Raw genomic sequence first — 20,706 nt, 5'->3', positions numbered from 1 at the left:
GGTGCAGGGTGACAAAGTTGATATAATGAAATTCTTTCTGTTTATGTTTTGTAAATGTTTTTAAATAGTGTAGTGCACATTATCATTGTTGCTGGGTAAAAGAAGAAGAGTGTAACGTTGTAGCAGCTATAGAAGAATCATAGGTGGGAGTAAACAAGCTGCCTTTACTGCATACTGTACACTGTATTGTGAGTAAAGAATTGTATTTTTGAATCGCGTTTGTCAGGAAATATGTCGGGTAGATCATGTAGAACCTGTTACATATTAAAAAATAGTCAGTAAGTTATTATTGTGAAGGACTTTTTTTATTCTAGCATGTTATTTATGGAGGTTCCACAGGATCAAGCATCTGTCTTGAGGTCACTGTGGGACAGTGTATAATTTTAGGTTGTGACAGATACAGATAGGCAGGCCTCATTCTGATCATTACTATGGTAACCAAGGTCAGGGGATGAGGCTGTCTCGCTCCATAGACACAACAGGTAGGTACCAAACAAAGAAACCTTCACAGAGTCTGAGAACGATGTCGAACCATTAAGTACGAGCATATTTCTTTGTTTGTAGACATAGAGTAGTTGTGTCACTGTCTCGAGGGCACGTAGTCAAGGCCGAGTCGAGAGAGGACAGCTTCTTCAGAACTGAGGCAACATCGTGTCATGACGAATGTATTGATAAATCCTTCATTCTCCTTGATCAAGCTTCAATAAACCTTTAAGCACAAGACATCTTTGACTCCTGTGCACTTCCCATTCACTGACTGACTTAAATGACCATTGATGGATAAAATTCTCCACAGTCTCCTCAGCTCACAACAATGAACATCCGGGGTTTAGATATCGAGATGGTAGGAACATACAAACACCTGTGTGTTCTCCACATGCCGAGGACACTGATCACACTCCTTTGTGAGTGTGCAAGACGCTGTTAAAAACTTTCTATGACACTGCATCTGCATTATTTTATGCAGTCGTCTGCTGAAGAAGCATTAAGAGCAACAGAAAAAAAATCAATAAACTGGTCAAGAGGGCCAACTCTGTCCTGGACTACCCCCTAGACTCAATAGAGGAAGAGGAAGAGAGCATGACTTCATGACTTTCTTACATTTTTACATTTTTACATCCAAAACATATAAACTTTCACCGCTGATTATCAGTTAGCCCAACAACTTTGGGGGTAAAACACAAAAAACAGAAGTGAGATGCCTTCACGTAGCCGATAGTGAGCCACGACCCCGTACGTGTGTTACTCTTTGATATCATTATTTACAATGTGTTCAGTTTAACTGTGCCACTACAGTAATGGTGGCATCACTTGGGAGCACAACACATAAATTAGCCCACAGATTAGTATGTGCATGTTTTAAAAATGATGATAAAAGCCTGTGTGAACAGTGATGTATTTTTGGGGATTCATCTAACAATTACAACCAAATCTGACAAGCAGTCAGACATTCTGACAAGTTATAAACAAAGGTCCTCAACTATTGTTTGATCCTGACATCTTTGGAGAGATGTTAAAAATAGAATTTATTTGTTATGAAGCGTGAAAAATGTTACAACAGAAGAGCTAAAACATCTGCCAAACAGTCTCACTTTGAGACAGCTCCGACTCCTCTTCCTCCTCATAAGTCTTTTTAAAAAGCCAACAGTTCAGACAGCTTATCTAAACTACTTCACTTCACTATTTGGAGGAGAAACCTGAAGTTATCACACCAGAAATGTGAGAAATAATCCAACATTTAACAGGGAAACTGTGTGCTCAAAACTCTCAAACCAGGAGCTGTAATAAATGCTGTGACGGACGTTCAAAAAAGCCAGCTGGGACCTTAATTTTACTTTGTTTTCTTTCTTTGAAATAAGGCACCAATCATAAAGTTATACAGTAATACAATAATAGTCCTTGAGTCACATAATAATACAGCAAATCACTGTGGACACAACCCAAACTTGCAGTTGTACCACTCCCATATATAATTTCACACACAAAAAATGCATGAAACTGGGCAAATACAGGGTGGAATTACAGATGTGACCCCGCAGCGCTCTTATTCATATTTAATGAGAGAGTGGGACTTGGGGAGGACTTTTATTTTCCAATGGAGGAGGCTGTGAACTAATCAATAAGTAATATAAGGAAGATTTACAGGGATCCACTGAATGCCCCCGAGGACAGAGCTTTGAATGTTTCCTCCTCGTTGCCATCTGTCTGTCTCGTCTTGTCTTTATGTTCCAGCTCGCCTCGCGTCCTCGCTGCAGCCTCGTGGTATTTAACTCCTAAAAATGGATTCTGTCGCATCTGCACACCGGATATATATTTCTCCATTTCAGAATATATATTTTTTAAGGTTTTGCTGATCAAATTTAAGGTTGCCTTCAAGATATATCACAGCACCTTCGTCCATAAACACTATATGCACCAGATGGCAGCTTGTGGTCTTCAGGCAATATTGTTTAGAAATAGGAGCTGATCCTTTTTAGTTTGAAATAACACGCCTGAAGGTCTCAGACTGACTAAACCTGGATCATATTTTCAATCTGAAACCTATTTTATTTGAACTTACTTTTATTAAATTACAATTATTGAATAACTTTTTATTATCGGTATTGACCCCTCTTTTATGAGGCCTGCCTTGCTTTTATACTGCATGTGCTTTTGCAGTAAATTGCATATGTTTTATATGCAGTGGATTGCTGTGTGTGAGGTTGTAAAATGATAGTTATAAAAGGAAAAACACCATTACAACATCAAATAAATTTGATTCTAATTAGATCTCCCGGTCACGTGTTACTCTTTGATATCATTATTTATAATGTGTTCAGTTTAACTGTGCCACTGCAGTAATGGTGGCATCACTTCAGAGCACAACACATAAATTAGCCCGCAGATTAGTATGTGCATGTTTTAAAAAATTAGGATAAAAGCCCGTGGAATACAGTGATGTATTTTTGGGATCCATCTAACAGTCAAAACTGATATCGGAGAACAACCTAGAACAGCTTTGATGTCCTCATCATTACCAGATGAGGTAATGAACATTGCTTTTAAAGCAACATTGTGCAACTTTTCTAGCATAAAATAACAGATTTAAAATTATTTTGATGCTGCACTGACTTGTAATCAGATGAATGGTGTAGTACGTAATGCTTTATGTCACTATGTCACAAACCACCAACTATTCTTTTTTTTGGCCTTTTATGCCTTTATTGATAGTACAGCTGAAGATAGACAGGAAGCAGGGGGCAGAGAGAGGGGGAGTGACACGCAGTAAATTAGCCGTCCGATGTGGGATTTAAACCAGGGCCAGCTGCAGCGAGGACTATAGCCTCCACACACGGGGCGGCCGCTTAACCCACTACACTACCGACCGCCCCAATTCCACTGATTTTAGCCAAACTGGAACATATTTTACAGAGAAAGTGTTTTCTGCTTTCTCTCTGATGTCCATATTTTACAGAGAAAGTGTTTTCTGCTTTCTCTCTGATGTCCTCCGGCTGCTCTACTTGAACTGAACTTATTGGAAGAGTTTCCTGATGGACAGTAAAGTAAACTGCTGTCAACTGTAGCTGCTGTTAGATCAGTTTGTTAGCCAGGTACCACCGGGAAGAGGAGATACACTATAAACAACATGCAAATGTTGATGGTGAGCGGAGCCAGTGTCATGCTAGAACCGGAGAACAGTATGGACATAACAACCATAACGAGAGCTTCATGAAATAAAAGGCTGAAAGACATTACCTAGTGATTGTCCCGCGATGACCCTGGTGTTCTCCCCGGCCACGGCTGCCCTGGCGTTCCTCTCGCTGGCGTACTGGACGAAGGCGTAGCCCTTGTGCACCGAGCAGCCCACAATCTTGCCGTATTTGGCAAAGATGGCCTCGATGTCGGCCTTGGTTACCACAGCCGTGTTGAGATTGCCAATAAAGACGCGGGAGTTGAGGGAGCGCGGGTCATTCTTGTTGGTAACATTGCTGGTCTGGGTCTTCCCAGTCATCCTAGTCCTGCAGCACTGCCTGCTGGGAGACACAGTTGCACACTGCTCAGAAAGCCAGGAAGGTTAGACTGTGGAGGTTGCACACAGTGAGCACCAGTGGGATATAAACAACGGGCAGCGCTGAAAGCGTGTGTTGTAGATAAGTGCAGGGTTTTCTGCAGGTTGAGAAAATTACATCTTTTTTTATGAATCCATTGTAAACCCCAATGGATGGTCTAAAATAAATAAATTAACCTCTTAAAGGAATTCTGAAGATACACAGTTTTTAACAGGTTCAAAGTGCTGCTCACAGAAAGGCTTGACTTACGTGGTGTTTCTTATTTGTTTATAAGAGAACTAAAAACTACAATTTCAGTGATTCATTTAATTTTTTCATTAAATCATTTGGTCGATATGAAGCCAGAAAATAGTTAAGAAGTGCCCTTCACACTTTCCTAAAGCCCAGACTGTTGCTTCAAATTATAGCTCTAACAAATGATTATCTTCTTCATTGATTATTTTCTTGATTGATCAATTATTCCCTCAAACATAAAATAGTTTGTCCCAAGGTCATGTCTTCAAATGTCTTGTTTTGTCCAAAGATATTGAGTTGACTAAAAGAGAGAAAGGCAGAAAATCCATACAACAAAATGATCACCCAATCATCAAAAGTGTCGCCACTAATTTTTGATCAACTAACCAATCGATTAACAAACTAATCGTCAAATTGCTTGTTGTGTTCAGCCAAAAGTCTAAAAGTTGTGGACATTTAATCGACAGTCACAGAGGACTCAGAAAAACAGCGAATATTTAACGATACCTGCGAATTTTGGTTCAAAAAATGACTTTTTTCTTTCTCAACTAATCAATTAACTGACTCTAGGATCATTGCATAACTAACTACTACAGGTTTGTCTCTTCATTGTCTATTCAGAGCCCTTGAGGAACATGGAGGCTCAGACAGACTGTTGTCTGCAGGAGGTGGCAGGAACTCTGACATGGCAGCTGTGATTTAGATGTGTGAATATGAGAAATCTCACCACATGTATAAGGAGTGTGTTCTCATGTTTGAAAATAGTACAGCAGATGACGTCACGAGAAGCTCCACTCGCCCTTTCACCTTTCTCCCTTTGTGTAGTTTTTTTCACACATCAGTCAAGCGTCTTCCAGCTATTACAAGTATTAATGGACAGTAGCTCAGCTCACAATTTTGAGGCACTTGTACTTTGCTTGACTTTTTCCATCATATGCTGCTTTATGCTTATGTTTCTACTACATTTATTTTATAGTTATTTGTTACTTTACAGATTAATTCACATATAAAATACAAAAAAAACAGTGTTTGGCTTGTGATTCCATTCAAAATAGCTTTTAATATTTTCCTTTTTTAGGCGCACATATTTCACAAAAAGGCAAAGATCAAAGACCAACATATTATCCTCTCTATTTCCTCCTTCCTCTCCTGTTAATCATCTCACGACCCCTCACATTTATCTGGTCACCCCAAGGCTGTACATAATCCAAAGATGTTGGCACACCGTGTAAAATGTAAATAGAAACATGGGAATTCAATTAAATATGGGGCTTCAGTGTTTTGTTATCATCATATTTAGTTTCTATTTACATTTTACACAGCGTGCCAACTCTGTTTTTTGTAAACAGGGTTGTAGGTAAAACTAGCTCCAAGTCAATCGGCCACAACGGCTGTTGATGTATCAGTATTAACAATTTAATAATGTCAAATATAATCAGGCACAGGATCCATTTTACTGCAGAGCAGGTACTTTTATTTTCACTTAGGGATGCAGGATTTTTACTTCTAATGGTGTACTTTTACCCAAGTATCTGAGTGCATCTTCTGCCACTGACACAGATTGTGCATGCATGAATGACAGCGTCATTACTGTCAAATAGAAAGAAAAATAGGATTTAGCTGGACACTTAATCACAAACCCCCCGCTGCCTGTTTGTTCCCATAATGCTACACTCCTCTGGAGGAAGTGTCGCCATGGCAATACATCCACTCAGAGATGGAGGAAGAACCTCTCAGGTTGTTGCTTCTTGGAGGTCCCTGTCGGAGGTGGTTTTCATGCGTGTTTATGATTTCTAATCCACAAACCGCACACAAATTATTATCATAGGAGAAACTCTTATGAGGCTGGAAGAGCAGAGAACTAAAAACGAGTCTCAGTGGTTAGCACTGTCGCTTCATTGATAAGATTGTGGTTTTTATGTTAGAGTCTAATGAATCTATTAAAATTAATACGCGATCTAGATTCATTCATTTATGTGTGAACTGTATATGATTGGGCTGTCAGGCAATTTATAGAAGGGGGACTTTCACTGTGGTTTATATTTTATCCTTGTGCTCTCAAAGGTTTCCCTGAAGTGTTCCAGATTAGGGCTGCAGCTAATGATTATTTTTCTCGATGAATCGTTAATTTGTTCTGTCTATAAAATGTCAGAAAATAATGAAACATTCTGGTTTTAATTCCCTAAAGTTCAAGGTAACACCGTAAAATGTCTTATTCTCATAGATCTCATTGCCGTGGGAATAATTAATTGATTATCAAAACAGCAGCCAATAAATGTTATGTTTATCGACTAATTGTTTAATTGTTAATAATAATAATTTCAGATTTATTTTTTACAGTCCAAAGACGTGCAGCTCAAGTGAACAGGAGTCTTGTGAGTATATTTTAATCTGTGAGATGTTTCAACGCTCCAGCCTGAATTTAAATGAGTAAATATAGGGAAAGGAAGGAAAGATGTAATAATACGTACAGGTATTTTCTAAAAATACGTCCTCATACATGGACCAATACTCTCTGCAGTCTGTCTCCTGCTGGGCACACTTCCCGTCATAATTTTCCCCATCCTACCTGTTCTTTACCACCATCCTTTGCCTCTTCCCACACATAATCCACTTTAAATCTCCTCTGCTGTTCTTTAAAAAAATCTCCTTTTGCACCTCACAGAATGGGAGATAATTTTACACCGCAGTGAGCCCCATAATGTGGCAATGTCATCATTGAGTTTTCTGGAGTTGATTAACTTAATTATCAACAGAGCGGGACACTAAAGAGCCTCACGAGTCAATCCAATCAAATCAAATTCACCCGTCTCTACCTTTGAACGGCCTCACAGCGCCGACGCGAAACCCAACCAACTAAGTGTGTGATGGATGTGAAGTGCATTGAATGGCCTCTTTAAAAGCCTTGATTGAACATGTGAAATACTAGTTAAAATATCTGAATGAACAGCGTTTAGTCAGAAAGAAGTGAGCTATATAAAAAAGTCATGAGTTATTTTATATTCATTTCAGTCTTAGATGCAAGGAATGAAAGTGTGGCAGAAGAGTCACTGATTTCTTACCTCATAGCAGGAAAGTATTTCTAAGCTCTACTTCTAGCCCCTGCAAACTTTAAATCTTAGTGTAAACACTCAAAATCTCAGTTAATCTGCTTCATCAGGACAATGTGGCTGTCCAAACAAACCACCAACTGTCAGCGAGCTTCCAGTCAAATGTTGCCAAACTCTGATTGGTGCAGGGATGTTTGTGACATCACCGTGACGTGACTGAGCCCCATTACATATCAAACCCAATCAGCAACCTCCGGTGCTGGCAAACGAAGCCAGTGCGGGAGTGCTAAAAACTGTAATTCCGCGAGTGACCACTTGAGACAGGCTGTAGAAGTAAGTCAGTCTCCATAAGTCCCCATGTTAAAAATTTAAATGTCGGACTTCACAGCAGAAATAAACATGTTTACAGCCTGGTCTATACAGTTAATTTTTACGTTGATGACTGTGAGGTGGTGAATTTTTTTTTTTTCATGATCCAGTTCATGAATGTATGTTTGAGTATGATTATGATTGACAGGTAGGTGCTGTTACAGATGGCTTATTAGAGCACCTTGGTTTCATTCGGCCCGCCTTAGGTCCACCGGTGATCCACATCTTTGCCAATATGATGAGTTAATAATATAATAAGATGAATTAGATGAGAGGATGAATCAGCTGTCATGTAAGTAAATTAAGAAGTGATGACCAGACTGTAAACATGTTTATTTCTGCTGTGAAGTTGGACCTTTCAACATGGGGGCTTATGGAGACTCCAACTTCCAGAGCCAGACTCAAGTGGATGGAAAAGGTGAGGCCAGTGGTTTCCAGATGCAATCTGCAACCTCACTGAAGTCACTTAATCAAACACACTGGACCTTTAACTCCAAATAACATACCCAAAGTGTTCCCACAGCTTAAAATGTAAAGATTTAAACAACAAAAGCCTAAGGGGACAGAAAGAAATGGTAAACTGCTTTTAAAGTGTCTATTGGGCTGCTTATGGACACAAGACACTAGTCCCACTAATGGTTTGTCATCTTCTACAACATCTGTAATCATGTCAAACTTCTATTAGCAGCTGACAGCATCTGATGGTCACTGAGCAACCACTGAACTTGTGTTAGGCTGCAGCTGATAGAAAAATACAGTCAGTCTATGGCCTAAAGCTTTGAAGCATTCATAAGCTTTCAGTCTCTCTTTCTCCATGTGCATCACTTTAGAGTAACACCCCAGAGCTGCTCAAGCATTTTTTTGTCAATTGCCCTCTATTACATGTTTTTACCAAAATGGTCACAAGAAAAAAAAAAGTGCTTTACATTATTCCTCTAGCTCATTCAAAATGGAAAAAAAGAGACTTCAAAGACGATTCTTTTACAATATTCATGAGTCCGTAAGATCCTCAAAGCCTTTTAAGAAGAACATGTGGCATAACTGCTGGCAATTGCTGGTCGAAACGTCCCAGGCCAGAAAACACACTCGCACTGAATTCAAAGCAGCGTGATAGGCAAGACAGGAGGAGAGAGTTGTGGTTCGGATTCATCTTGGCGCGCTTAATTTTCCAGAAATTAATGCTAAATAACATTTTCATGCATCGGTGACGCTGCAAACGCACTCACAACTCATTGTTTTGTTTGTCTCGCCAAAGTCTTTCTCATAACAGAGAGGTGAGCGGTTGGCTGTGATGTTTTTCTTTCTAAAGCATCTTCCCTTGTTGCAGAGGTTCCAAGTGTAAGTATTTCATGGATCCTCTTTGGTCCTTTCACACCGACTGTCAGTCTGAATTCTCCAGAGATAAAGAAGCGAGGAACTGGTGAAAGTAATCATTTTAGCACTTCCTCTCTGCCTGATCTCTCCTCACTGACTCGCATCTGAGGTAGAAAAGATGAAAACTCTTCATTCAATATGACAAATACATATGGGGATGTGAAGGATGCATTCAGGCCACACTCACTCTCCGCTGCTTGAATGTTGCATTGCAGCATTTTATCTTTAGCGCGAGTTGACAGCGTACAACCGAAAGCATCTAACCTCAACTGTCGCCATCAGAGGAAAATAAAGCTGAGGTTAATTTGTTGACATCTTCATAGCCTCAGACATCGAAACGTCACCTTCTGCTTATCAGGCTCAGGAAACAGGAGACATCTCTCGAACAGAATCGCAACTTTTTATGCCTCCCTACAAGAAATATGTCTGGATAAAAGAAGGAAATATGGGTCTATAATAAGCTTATTTTCATCTCGTTCTTTTGAATGACAGCCAAACACATTACAGGGGAATAAACGTGGAGTTAAATCTAATTACATTTTTTATACAGTCTAAATTTATGAACTGCGAGGCAGTGCAGGTATGGATGATTTCCCTTTAGTTCTGCTGCTTTGTGCAAACATATGCAGCAGAAAATATGAGAATTATCAAAATGCTGCTGTGAACAATAAGATAGCTGAAAACGGTTTATCAAAATGCTGCTGTGAACAATAAGATAGCTGAAAACGGTGCCTAAACATCACTCAGTAACAGATGACACTTGGAGTTTTTACAGTAAAAGTAACGACAGTAGCTGACCTGGTGCTATTTTTCCATCTGTCATGCGCAGACAATGAAAGAAATATCATTATTACAAAGACAAAATAATACGCTTTTAAAAAAGATTAAATTAAAATTGCATGAGGAGGAGAGAGTCAAGTGGTTAAATAGTATTTAATGACAGAACATAGTGATTTAAACGTAACGTTATAAAAATAACCATTCAACAGATTTTGGGGAGTTAACATGAGGCAGGTGTGTAATAACAACGCTCTGCGGGCACCAACGTCCTTTTTAATAACACTTTCTCCCCCTTGTTCATTTTTTTTTCTTTTCCCCTTGCTCCATTGCAGCCATAAATTACTCAGTTAATGCCCCCAACAGCAGCGGCTATTGCTGAATCATTCAAAGACCTCAATTAGCAATTAAGAGCTTAATGAATAGAGGTCCTTCCTGGGCCATTCTGCTACCAGCCCAGAGGAGCCCGGTGGAATCTAATCTCTCCTGCAGGAGTTGTACAGTAAACACAGGCCAACGGTGCAGAGAAGATAGAGAGCAGCCTGTTTCTGCCCACAAATAATGAGTGACTGCCGTTTCGAGGCCTGTTTACAACAATATGTGTATTTCTTTGAAACAAGTTTTGCCGTGGAGCTTAACAGGGAAGGATGACTGTCAAGCACCGTTCTTTTTTTTTTCCCCATCTCCGTTCTTCTTACACCCCATTACCTTCTGGATAATACCTGCCTTGAGTTTGAATTGAAGAAGGAGGCAACAAAAGGAGAGCGAGAGAGAAGCAGAGAGAGAATGAGAGAAGTTAAAGAAAAAAAAGTGTGTGTGTGTGGGGGGGGGAAAGACATTTGCAATGCCAATCATCTTCAAGGCGCTTAGAACTGGGCTTCAGACCGGAATATCAAAGATGGGAAATGCAGGCATACATCATGCGGTAGGTATGTAGCACTAGCTCATAAATTATTACTGCGACTCTATCCTTTTATATAACCATTCTAACAGCCTTTTATCATTTATATATTTTCAAACCTTTAATGAAGCGACTTTTTGAACTGTCGCCGTGTGAGAGCCCACAGGTTTGAGGTCATATGGAGCTCCTATGCAGAAAATACATTCCAATTTCCATCAGCTTTATCTCTCCTCTCTCCTCCCACTATATGAATTTATAGAGCCTCTCTGAAGCGTGGCGACTGAGGGCACAGACGATCATGCACCTGAAATGAGTTGTACCATAATCTGATTTGAGGAACCTATAGGCCTCGACCGGCGATGACAGCGAGGAGATAAAAGCACAATGTGACCTATACGGTGAGATGGGATGAAGCTGTATCTCTGGAAGACATTTTATCTTGCATCTTACAATAATAGCAGAGCTGATTATCTCTGTAATCAGATGGCTTTTATTACACATCACAATCCTGACCTTTGAGCTCCTTTGAGATCATTTGGACACTGTAAACTTGCACTGTTGGCTTTTATAAAGTTACAGAAGTGATACACAAAGCAACTTATCCAGTGTTTGTTGGCTAACAACTCCTTAGACGTTGCTTCATTGAGTCCACTGGGGCTTTTATTGTTTCAAAGGAATGTTTTAACCCTGTTTTTTTTTTCTTTTTACCTGCTGTGTCAACTATTGTGCTTCAGACATTCGCTGTTGCATCACCATGTATCACGCTGCTGCCTTCTGAGGGACTTTTTATTTCATTTGGAGACTTTCCCGTCCTCGCACCGCACAAAACACGAAGGATTACTGCTGCATCAATATGTGCATTTGAACCAAAGCAGGAGAAAAAGACTCCACCTGCTGGGAAGTCCACAGCTTCGCTTGAGGGCATATGAGCATACGCCATGCTTTCCCATATCTCTTGGCACGGACATATTTCTCCATTTCCTTAATTCTCCTCTTGTGTGACTGCCAAATATAGCATCAGTTCCACTAGGCTAAAGTAACTGGGTCACTAGAGCTGTGAGTAATTAGCTGATTCCTGCTTTATGGCACCATAAGTCTGTCGAGTGTGAGGTAATGATCTGACTAACAGTGAGGGTGAAAAGGTCAGAGGTGAAGATGGGCAAGAGGGCACACACACATGCGTGTGGAGGAGTGTTCGTACAACCTGCAGGTTCGATTAAATGAATGAGATATATGCATGAAGACAAGCTGGAGGGAGTTTCTTCCCTGTGAATACTAAAAACAACATAAAAACTGAAAACTGATTCGAATTTCATTTCAGGAATAATTTCCAATTTGAACGGAAAAATGGGCAAGCTGATAGTGATTTCAGTTTAGGGTATGTGGGTTAGAGACAGAAGTGACAGAAGGGTGAACACATACTACATCAGAACTGCAAACAATGAATATTATGCTCGTTTGATAACAAACATCCACTGTAAGAGGACCAAGAAGCCTAGTTTCTATATTTATTCACATGCATTTTATAACACCTGACAATATAATGCAATCCAATCCTATTCTCTGTATCTGTAAAGCTCACAGTAACTCATGTTTTAAAGCATATTAGCAAAATATACAGTAGTTTTAGTATAACCAAAACTGGAAGTTTGTTGTTGCCAAATATCACATGAATCCGTAACACTTTCTGATTCATTCGACATGAGAGATGACTCATGCATTATTGGTTTTAGTCTTTTGGTCATAGCATTTCAAAAACAAACATACAAAATTTTGGAGGCCAAAACTTCAATATGCTTTAAAAGCCTAGTAAGTGTAAGATCTGGGGCTTTTATTTTCACATTAAGGCAGACATGGAATATAATATTCATAACTGTGTTTTCATCATCACCTGAAAATAAGAATCTTTTTATTTTTATTATTAAAACATTAGTTACTGTGAACTTCATGCATATACACAGACATGCAAGAAGTAAACAGACACCTTTAATTTGAATTTGAATGAAGGTGTCTATTTACTTCTTGCATGTCTGTGTAGAATGTTGTATTGGATTGGATTATATTATCAGGTGTATCTGTCTGTGGCTCTCAGCTCCCAGTCCGTTCATTCCTACTACAGTACATATATCATATATCCCTCCATCACTTTTCCTCATCAGGGTCACGGAGGGGCTGGAAGCTATCCCAGCTGACTTAAGGCAATAAGCGAGATACACCCTGGACAAGTTGCCAGTTCATCACAGGACACAAGAGAGGACAGTTTAGACCTATTAGTCTATTAACCCATCATATATGTCATATATATTTAGTTTAATTCGATATTATTCAATGACTTCCGGATCCTGGAATTGCTCCTTCTTATACAAGGTCTCTTTTTTACTTCTCCACTTGCTCGTGAACTAATTTTCATGATCTCAGTCGCAGCAGGTGGTGTTCATGAACTGGCTCAGGTTGGTGAGAAACTAGGGTGTGTCCTGTTAAGTCGCCCTATAATATTTGCTGGTTTATTACTTATTGAGACAGCAACCAGGCTAAAGATCACACATCAAATTGGATGAATTACTTCGCAATGTACTCCCTGGGAACTGCAAGAATCCCCTGGAGTATGCGACAACACTCGCTACTAGTCGTCACTGTAGCATAATATATCTCCAAGCCTCGTGGTGGGAATTGTTGAGTCTCTGTAAATATTATTATAAAGGGTACATCCACACATGCTCTATATGGAAAGCTTCATGAGATGAGAGATTAAACCTCTTTTCATTTTATAACCTGACAGTATAACGCCATCCAAACCAATATTCATGTAATAATAGCTGCATTCATAGTGCTCACACAAATACCAGCTGTGCACCTATATAATTAATATATAAATCATTTTCACCTGCCTCAGCAAAGCCACGTATAGTCTTGCTGCAAGACTGTTGACCAGATCGAGAAGAGCAACTCACATCACACCTGTCATATCTGCTTTACACTGGCTTCCCATCAAGTTTAGGATTCATTTTAAGGTAGTTGTTGTCACATATAGAGCCCTGCATGATCAGACACCAGCACATGATATGCTCCATCCTTACATTACAAGTAGGTCACCTATATCTTCTGAGCAGAGCTTACTGGTTATCCCTCGCACACGACTAAAAAACTAAACCGTGCCTTTGAAGTGGTGGCTCCAACTTTCCTTAAAAAGCATCTCAATACCCATTTATTCAAACCTCCAGCCTTTCTCTCGTCTACTGTATAGTGTCTTCATGTTCTGTTATTGCTCATGTTTTATTGTCCATCCATCCATCCATCTATCATCTGTAACCTCTTATCCTCATCAGGGTTGCTCTGGGCAATTTAGAGTCACCAATTAACCTGTTAAATGCAAATCTTTGGACTGTGGGAGAGAACCCATGCAGACTTGGGCAAAAAGCAAAAAGCTTCAGGCTGAGGTTCAAACCACGAACCTTCTTGTTATGAGGCAACAGTGGTAACCTCTGCACCACCGTGCAGACCATGTTTTATTGTTTGTTTAATTTGATTATATTTATATTGCTCCTGTAGGAGGTTCCTGGTTTGAACCCATGTTCTCCCTGTGTCAGAGTACTCAAAGACATGCACTTAACAGGTTAATCGGTGACTCTAAATTGCCCATAGGTGTCAATGTGAGTGTGAATGGTTGTTTGTCACTGTGTGCCCTGTGATAAGCTGCCGACTTGTCCAGGGTGCATCCCCCTGGGATAGGCTCCAGCCCCAGTGTGACCCTGATGAGGATAAGCAGTTACAGATAATGGATGGATGGATATTGCTCTTGTGAAGCATTTTGTCACACAGAGGACCTACGCTAAATAAATGTATTATTATCAGACCTTTCAACATAAGGTATGATCCCGTTTTAAAGTTTAAAGCACACAGCAACTCCTTCTGCAAACATATTATCATTTTGTCTCTTATCTAGGGTGCAACCTCTTTTTCTAGCCTTTCGAATGTGGGGTACAGAGCTGGAAATAGCTCAGGATAAGACGTGTGCCGTGGAGAGGGCAGGGGTTAGCGAGAAGAGACACTCCAGACTTCCAGGCAAGAATCAGCTCGCTCCAGCTGCCAGAGTCATAAAGTGTTGGCAGCTGTCCACGGTGCTGAAATCAACCACTATCTCTCTGAATGGAGAATAAAAAGGGGAGCTGGCCGCGGTGCTGAGATATACTGACGCTGCTTGGCTAATGGTACGTCTCACAGCAGAATTGTGCATCAGGTGCATGCACATACTGTGGCTTTATCAGAAAATGCTGCTTTCCTATGGTATTGAAAAATGTGTTGGATATGACTAATGCAGACGTGGAGCGCAGAGATCCAAGAATAGGAGATCTAATAGAGAGCAGCGGGTATTAACACATGCATAATGTAACATAGATATGAAGTGGAGATTCATTCATGGAGTTTTGATGATGAGCACGCCGTCATCTTTTTTTTTGTTTGTTTGTTTGTTTGTCTGCCTCACTCATCTGTTTTTCTCTTTCACATGCAGGGTAATAAAAAGAGACAGAGAGGAAGCAGCCCTCCTAATCTGTTCTTTGACCTGTAGTCTGAATGCCGGAGCAGCTCTGAAATGTTTTTCATCCGTATCTCGCAGAAGATGGATTCTGTGGTGCATGGCTTTTGAGACAGCCCACATCGTACACCTGCTAAGGGTCAACAGTCATCCCGGCCCACGGGTGCACAAACGTAAAGACAGGCCTCGACTGAAAAGAGACAGATTACTGACCGGTCCAGAAATGCCTGGCTAAACTTTATTCTTTCCTTCTTTCCTTCCTCTCTGGGCTCATAGTGATTCAGTGCATGCGTGTATAGGCTGGCTATTCCAGAGCCAGCCTCCCACTTCATCCCGGGTGAGAGATAAGTATTGTTTGCGTAGCAGCACATTTCATGCTCGGCTTCCCCCACCTGTTCCCTGACCTGCAAAGTCTGAAGGCTGGAATAGCTGTCAAATGCCTTCACCCCTATCTGTCCAGGATGATTGAAAGGAGGTTTTGTCCTGAAAGCATTTCTTTTTTAAAAAAAAAAAAGAGAGTACAAACACAAACTTTGGTCAAGGATTTTAGAAGAGGTGCTGCCAGCGGTCATTTAAAAGGGTAATGTCACTTTCTTTGTCTGTTAATTGGAGGGGAATTTGTGTGTTTTTTTTTAATGTGTTGCCTGCAGGTTTGTGGGTAAGGTCTGGCTGCATGTCCAAGGTCAAACTATTAATCAAATCTATCAGCTTGATTTGCATAATGAAAAACTATTAATCAAATCTATCAGCTTGATTTGCATAATGAACTGCTGCCTTAAAGACACCCCCTTCCCCCTCCTCCAACCCTCCAACCCTCTCCCCTCCCGCTCTCCACCCTCCTCCAACCCTCCAACCCTCTCCCCTCCCGCTCTCCATCGACTCATGCAGTCAGTTTCCAAGCTTTTCTGTGTGCGTGTGTGTGATGTACGACTGTATCTGACAGACTCCCAAACGCAATGAGGTATGTGTGTGTGTGCGCAGGAGCAGTGATTTGCCTTCATCCATTAGATTAGTTTGAAATTTTCCAACTTTGAAGGGCAAAGATCCTGCACCCTGTGGCATTTTTCATCACCTTTGTCTTCCTCCAAAGAAATTAAAACATAGAAAAGTGTCTTTATTTGTAGCATGCTGTTTGATGTGTGTTGCTTTTTTTTTCCTCTCTATTTGACAAATCCAGCTCACCCAGAGCTTGAAAAACAAACAAAAAAAAAGTTCACATTTGCTTGATTACCTTGCAAGTTACAAAGAAAACACCAAAACAAACTCCAGCAAAGTTAATTTTCTCACCTATTAGAAAAGCAAAATCCTCAAAGACGAAAATCAAAACTGTTATTTTTGCGCCTTCGGAGACGTGACAGCCTCCAACACCAGAGAAACACTGCAAGATCAGAGGAAAGCACCAAAACCACACCAAAACAAGCCATGATATAAGAGAGGGGGGCTAAAAATAAGCAAAAGGTTTGGATTTATAACAAGTGAGCTCGTAAAGACGCTGCTTCGGGAAGAGAAGAGGAAGAGAGAGAGCAAAGGGGGGTAAAAAAAAAAAAAAAAAAAAAATCAAAAGCGTCCGAAAGCACGTAGGGATATTTCTCTCAGTGGATGTCGCCGGAGCAACAACACTCAGCATCCAAGATTTAAATCATTGCATGCAGAAAACGGGAAAACATGTTCCCAAATGTCGCAACACCAAGACAAGAAAGGAAGAAAAAGAGGAATAAAAATATGCTTTTAAGAAAATGGCAGTGGAAAATGTACTCACCGAGCGGGAGTAAAAGGTTTCAATTAAAAAGAAATTGGGCGTATAGCGGTGGTGGATTGGTGGTGTGCAGGCTTGTATATACCGAGGCTCTGCGTCCCTTTTGCGCTCTCTATCCCTGCCGGTGGTTGAGTCATGTGACTCGGGATTGGCCAGAGTTTTTGAATCAGTCCAAGCTTTTTCCTCTTGTAGCTACACACGAAGGCATTCAGGGCTGTAATAGATAGCAGCTTTTCTAGTAATGGCATTGATTTTTTTTTCTTTTCTCCCCCTGCACAGCTCTAGTCGAGTTTCTCAAAATAAGGTCCGGGGTCCTCACAAAGTGAAAATGTTGTGAGTTATTTCTGCTGTTTTATGTGTGAAGAGATGCACACATGCAGATATAGACGATCACAGAACTGTTTGAAAGTGACAATATGATGCAAACATCTCCTCGGATGACTTCACTCCTGCATGTGCACTTTTATCAGAGGAGATCTGTAATTTATTATGAATTTATTTGGGGGTTCCTTGTCATTAAAAAAGTCTTTCAGTCAATTGTTAAACTTGAATTGGCCCAATAAGGTGTAACAAACATGCAATCTGTTCAATCTGCCAACATGAGATAACAAAATAAAGACACACAAAATTGTCTCTAATTTTTGTATACTGTGATTCAAAATTCAAGAAGAAAAGATTGGTTGCTCTGTTGCTTCCAAAACCATTGTTGTATTTTTTGTTATGACTTGACAACACTATGGTTACAGTTTGGTTACGCTTAGGCACAAGGTCAAACTATTAACTTGGTTAAGTTTAGGGGAAGATCTTGGTTTGGAATAAAATGACTAGCTACTCCTTTAAGCAGAGATTCGTTGTCATGGATACAATAAGAAATAGACTAGGTTTTGGTTGGAAAGTCAGAAAATTGGTAGAAATTGGTATTTTCTGCGATTTAGCGCCCTCCAGAGTGTAATACCACTATATATGGATAGCTGTACATGTGTATTTGTTATGATTATATTACTTAGGATCAAAAACTAGCGAGTCGACAACTTTCCTAACAGACAAACATCAAGCAAGGTCAACAACACAAGACATAGCAGCCAGCTTGTATTACTGACTAGTCCAACAGCAGTCAGCCCAGCTCGGCGTCTCTCTTTCAGCCTTTTATTTCACCAAGCTCTCACCAACAACTTAAAGTCAGTCCCAGATTTACTCTTGTCCAGCATCTTCTTGCTCGTTCATGCTCTTCTTAACTTCTTCTGTCAGCATCCTCTTTTGCGCCTCTGTCATTATGTCCATAGATGCTGCTGAGCCTGATTACATTGTCCACTCACTTGGCTCCAGTTCTGATACGACACCAGTTTCACTCACCATCATCATTTCCCCGCACACTGGACCTGAAAACCTCCACTTCCCGGTGATCCAAAACACCTGTGGTACAAACATTAACACTCCTGGTGCTCTGAGCTCACAGTCCAGGCAGCCCGGCTAGCAAACTGAGATAACATTGGCTAACAGCAGCTACATTTGGCAGCAGTTTACTTCACTGTCCATGAGGAAACTCTGTAAGATATGATCCAGTTTCACCAAAATCAGTGAAATAGTTGATGATGTGTGACTTAGTGCCATAAAGCGTTACGTATGATCGTACGTTACTTCATGCAGGTGATCTTACCTGGAGCACAAAGTTGAGTTGAGTTGTGTGAGAACAGTCGTCAGTGACAGAGAGAGACACTGTTTAAGTGATTACACCTCAGTGCAGCATCAAAATGATATAAACCTGTTATTTTACACAATGCTGCTTTAAAGTCTGATGTTTTGGTTATACTATAAGCCAAAACAGGTCGCATTAATTGCAGGATTTAGTAGCATCTGTCAGTAAGACTGCAGATTGATACCAACTGAATAGTCCCACGGTGGAAACCTGCTGTGTGCTTTGAAACTAATTTAAGATATGGAACAAATTCTGCATAAAAGGGCAAATACTAAAGTACGTGTACCTCAAATTTGTATGCAAGTACAGTATTACAGTAAATGTACTTAGTTACATCCCACCACTGGAAACACTGGTATTAATCCCTCTTTACTCAGAAACAGTTGGTGAAAGTTAAACCAGAGTTTAGTCGGTAAACTGTGGTGAATGTTTACAACAGATGACTTCTCTAAGCAGGAGATTTGTTTAAAACATGTCACTTCTTGTGTTTCTTCCCCCATGTGGCGTCTTTTTAGGCGTCACGTTCAAGTATCTGAGCAATTAACTTGGTGAGTAACAGAAATTATGGCCAAAACTCTAAAATTAGACATGTACTGTATAATAAACTGGAATTATCTTGTATGCCACATTTACAACATAAAAGAGAATATCTTGTCGCTGCAGCATTTTTCATTTCATTGCCCCTTGTAGCTCATTGTGTTATTTACATAAATTTAGTCCCCTTTGCTAATTATCATCATTGCTGAAGGCTGTTATCGTCCACTGAATGAGTGAAAAAGGTTTCCATATATCATCACTTCCACAACTCAAACCTCTCTTTGCTCTCTCATTAAAGGATTAATCAACCAAGTTTCTGTTGAGCAATATAAGAATATTGATCATCAGTGAGGACACTCAGGGCAGTTCTTAACAGAGTTTAAAGCTCAGTTAATATCAGACAGTGAGATCACATATTGCACCACAGGTGAAAGGAATATTGATTCCCAGAACATTAAGGTAACTCCGGGTTATAAAAGGTGCAGTTTATTTTTAGTCTGGAAAACTTGGCTCGTCTTGTCATCATGTTTCATTTGATCCCGCTCTGTAAGGTTGACAGCTTCAGGGTTCCTACCCATTCTTTGACAGAAACACGAGTGGTCATGCTGTCAGGGAGGAACAAAGTCTTTGCTGCTGCTGCTGCTGCAGCGTCTGCCGGGCATGTGAGCAAAGGGTCTGTATGGATCAATGACTCCTCAAGGGGCTGATAGGCACAGACAGACAGATGCAAGGGCAGCACACTTCCCACCATGCTTCTTTGTTGTTGTTTTTTTGGGTTTTTTTTTACAAGGATGGATTGCTTGCTCACAGGAGCGGCATCTATCAGAAACGTTATTACTTACTCTTGTAAGTTTGCGAGGTGTGATTTGAGATGGTGTTATAATCTCACAATGTGTTGAAATGCTGTTGTTTATCGTCGCTGCAGACAAATAACTTGCTGGTGAATCACTGGCGGTTGTACTTGCTATAAAGTTCAGGTTGGCATGTAAAGTCATTCATTAGTTTTAAACTAATGGTTTTAAATAAACGTTAAAATCTAGAAAATCTTAGCTACTAGATACTTCAACGTATAAAGTATTTGCTGAAAAACATCTGCAGTGACCTCCAATCAAAACAAATTAACTACGTAAACAGGAAGTTACTGTCGCATAACACGATGTAATATGATGAACAATATGTGACCATGAACTCCACAAAACAGCAAAACAGCACAGATATATTGTCATTTTTGTGAACAGTGGAGTACATTTATTGAAAATAACAGTATTTTTCTGTTTTTAAAAACTGTATACAGAACTCTGTTTAATTATGTACTTTATCTGTAAAATAAATAAGCATTAAGCCAAATATTTCTAATTTATTAACAGAAAAAGTACAGTAAAATAACTGTATTTGTGTGTCTCTCTGGAACTATTGGTATTCTCACTTT

The 20,706-nt window shown here is 40.1% G+C and overlaps 1 protein-coding gene across 4 annotated transcripts in view; it reads right to left on the bottom strand.

The window, feature by feature from the left end:
* The window catches only part of LOC104926201 (RALY RNA binding protein like), a 42,092-nt gene extending 24,802 nt beyond the window's left edge, over positions 1-17,290 (bottom strand). Inside the window, exons 1-3 of one of the 4 annotated variants that reach the window (XM_027288571.1) lie at positions 17,048-17,290; positions 16,576-16,666; positions 3,736-4,013 (exon numbers count right to left, since the gene is read on the bottom strand). In XM_027288571.1, coding sequence (XP_027144372.1) covers positions 3,736-3,991 — 256 coding nt within the window. In that variant the 5' untranslated portion in view covers positions 3,992-4,013; positions 16,576-16,666; positions 17,048-17,290. The remainder of the gene's footprint in view (positions 1-3,735; positions 4,014-16,575; positions 16,667-17,047) is intronic. The other 3 variants (XM_027288568.1, XM_027288565.1, XM_027288561.1) reach the window with 3 other exon arrangements.
* Positions 17,291-20,706: the final 3,416 nt, after the last annotated feature.

This window comes from Larimichthys crocea, chromosome II, assembly GCF_000972845.2.
Source record: "Larimichthys crocea isolate SSNF chromosome II, L_crocea_2.0, whole genome shotgun sequence".
In the NCBI taxonomy this organism is placed as follows: Eukaryota; Metazoa; Chordata; class Actinopteri; family Sciaenidae; genus Larimichthys; species Larimichthys crocea.
Note: the sequence above shows the minus strand (reverse complement) of the source record. Positions and strands in the feature narration are given on the sequence as shown.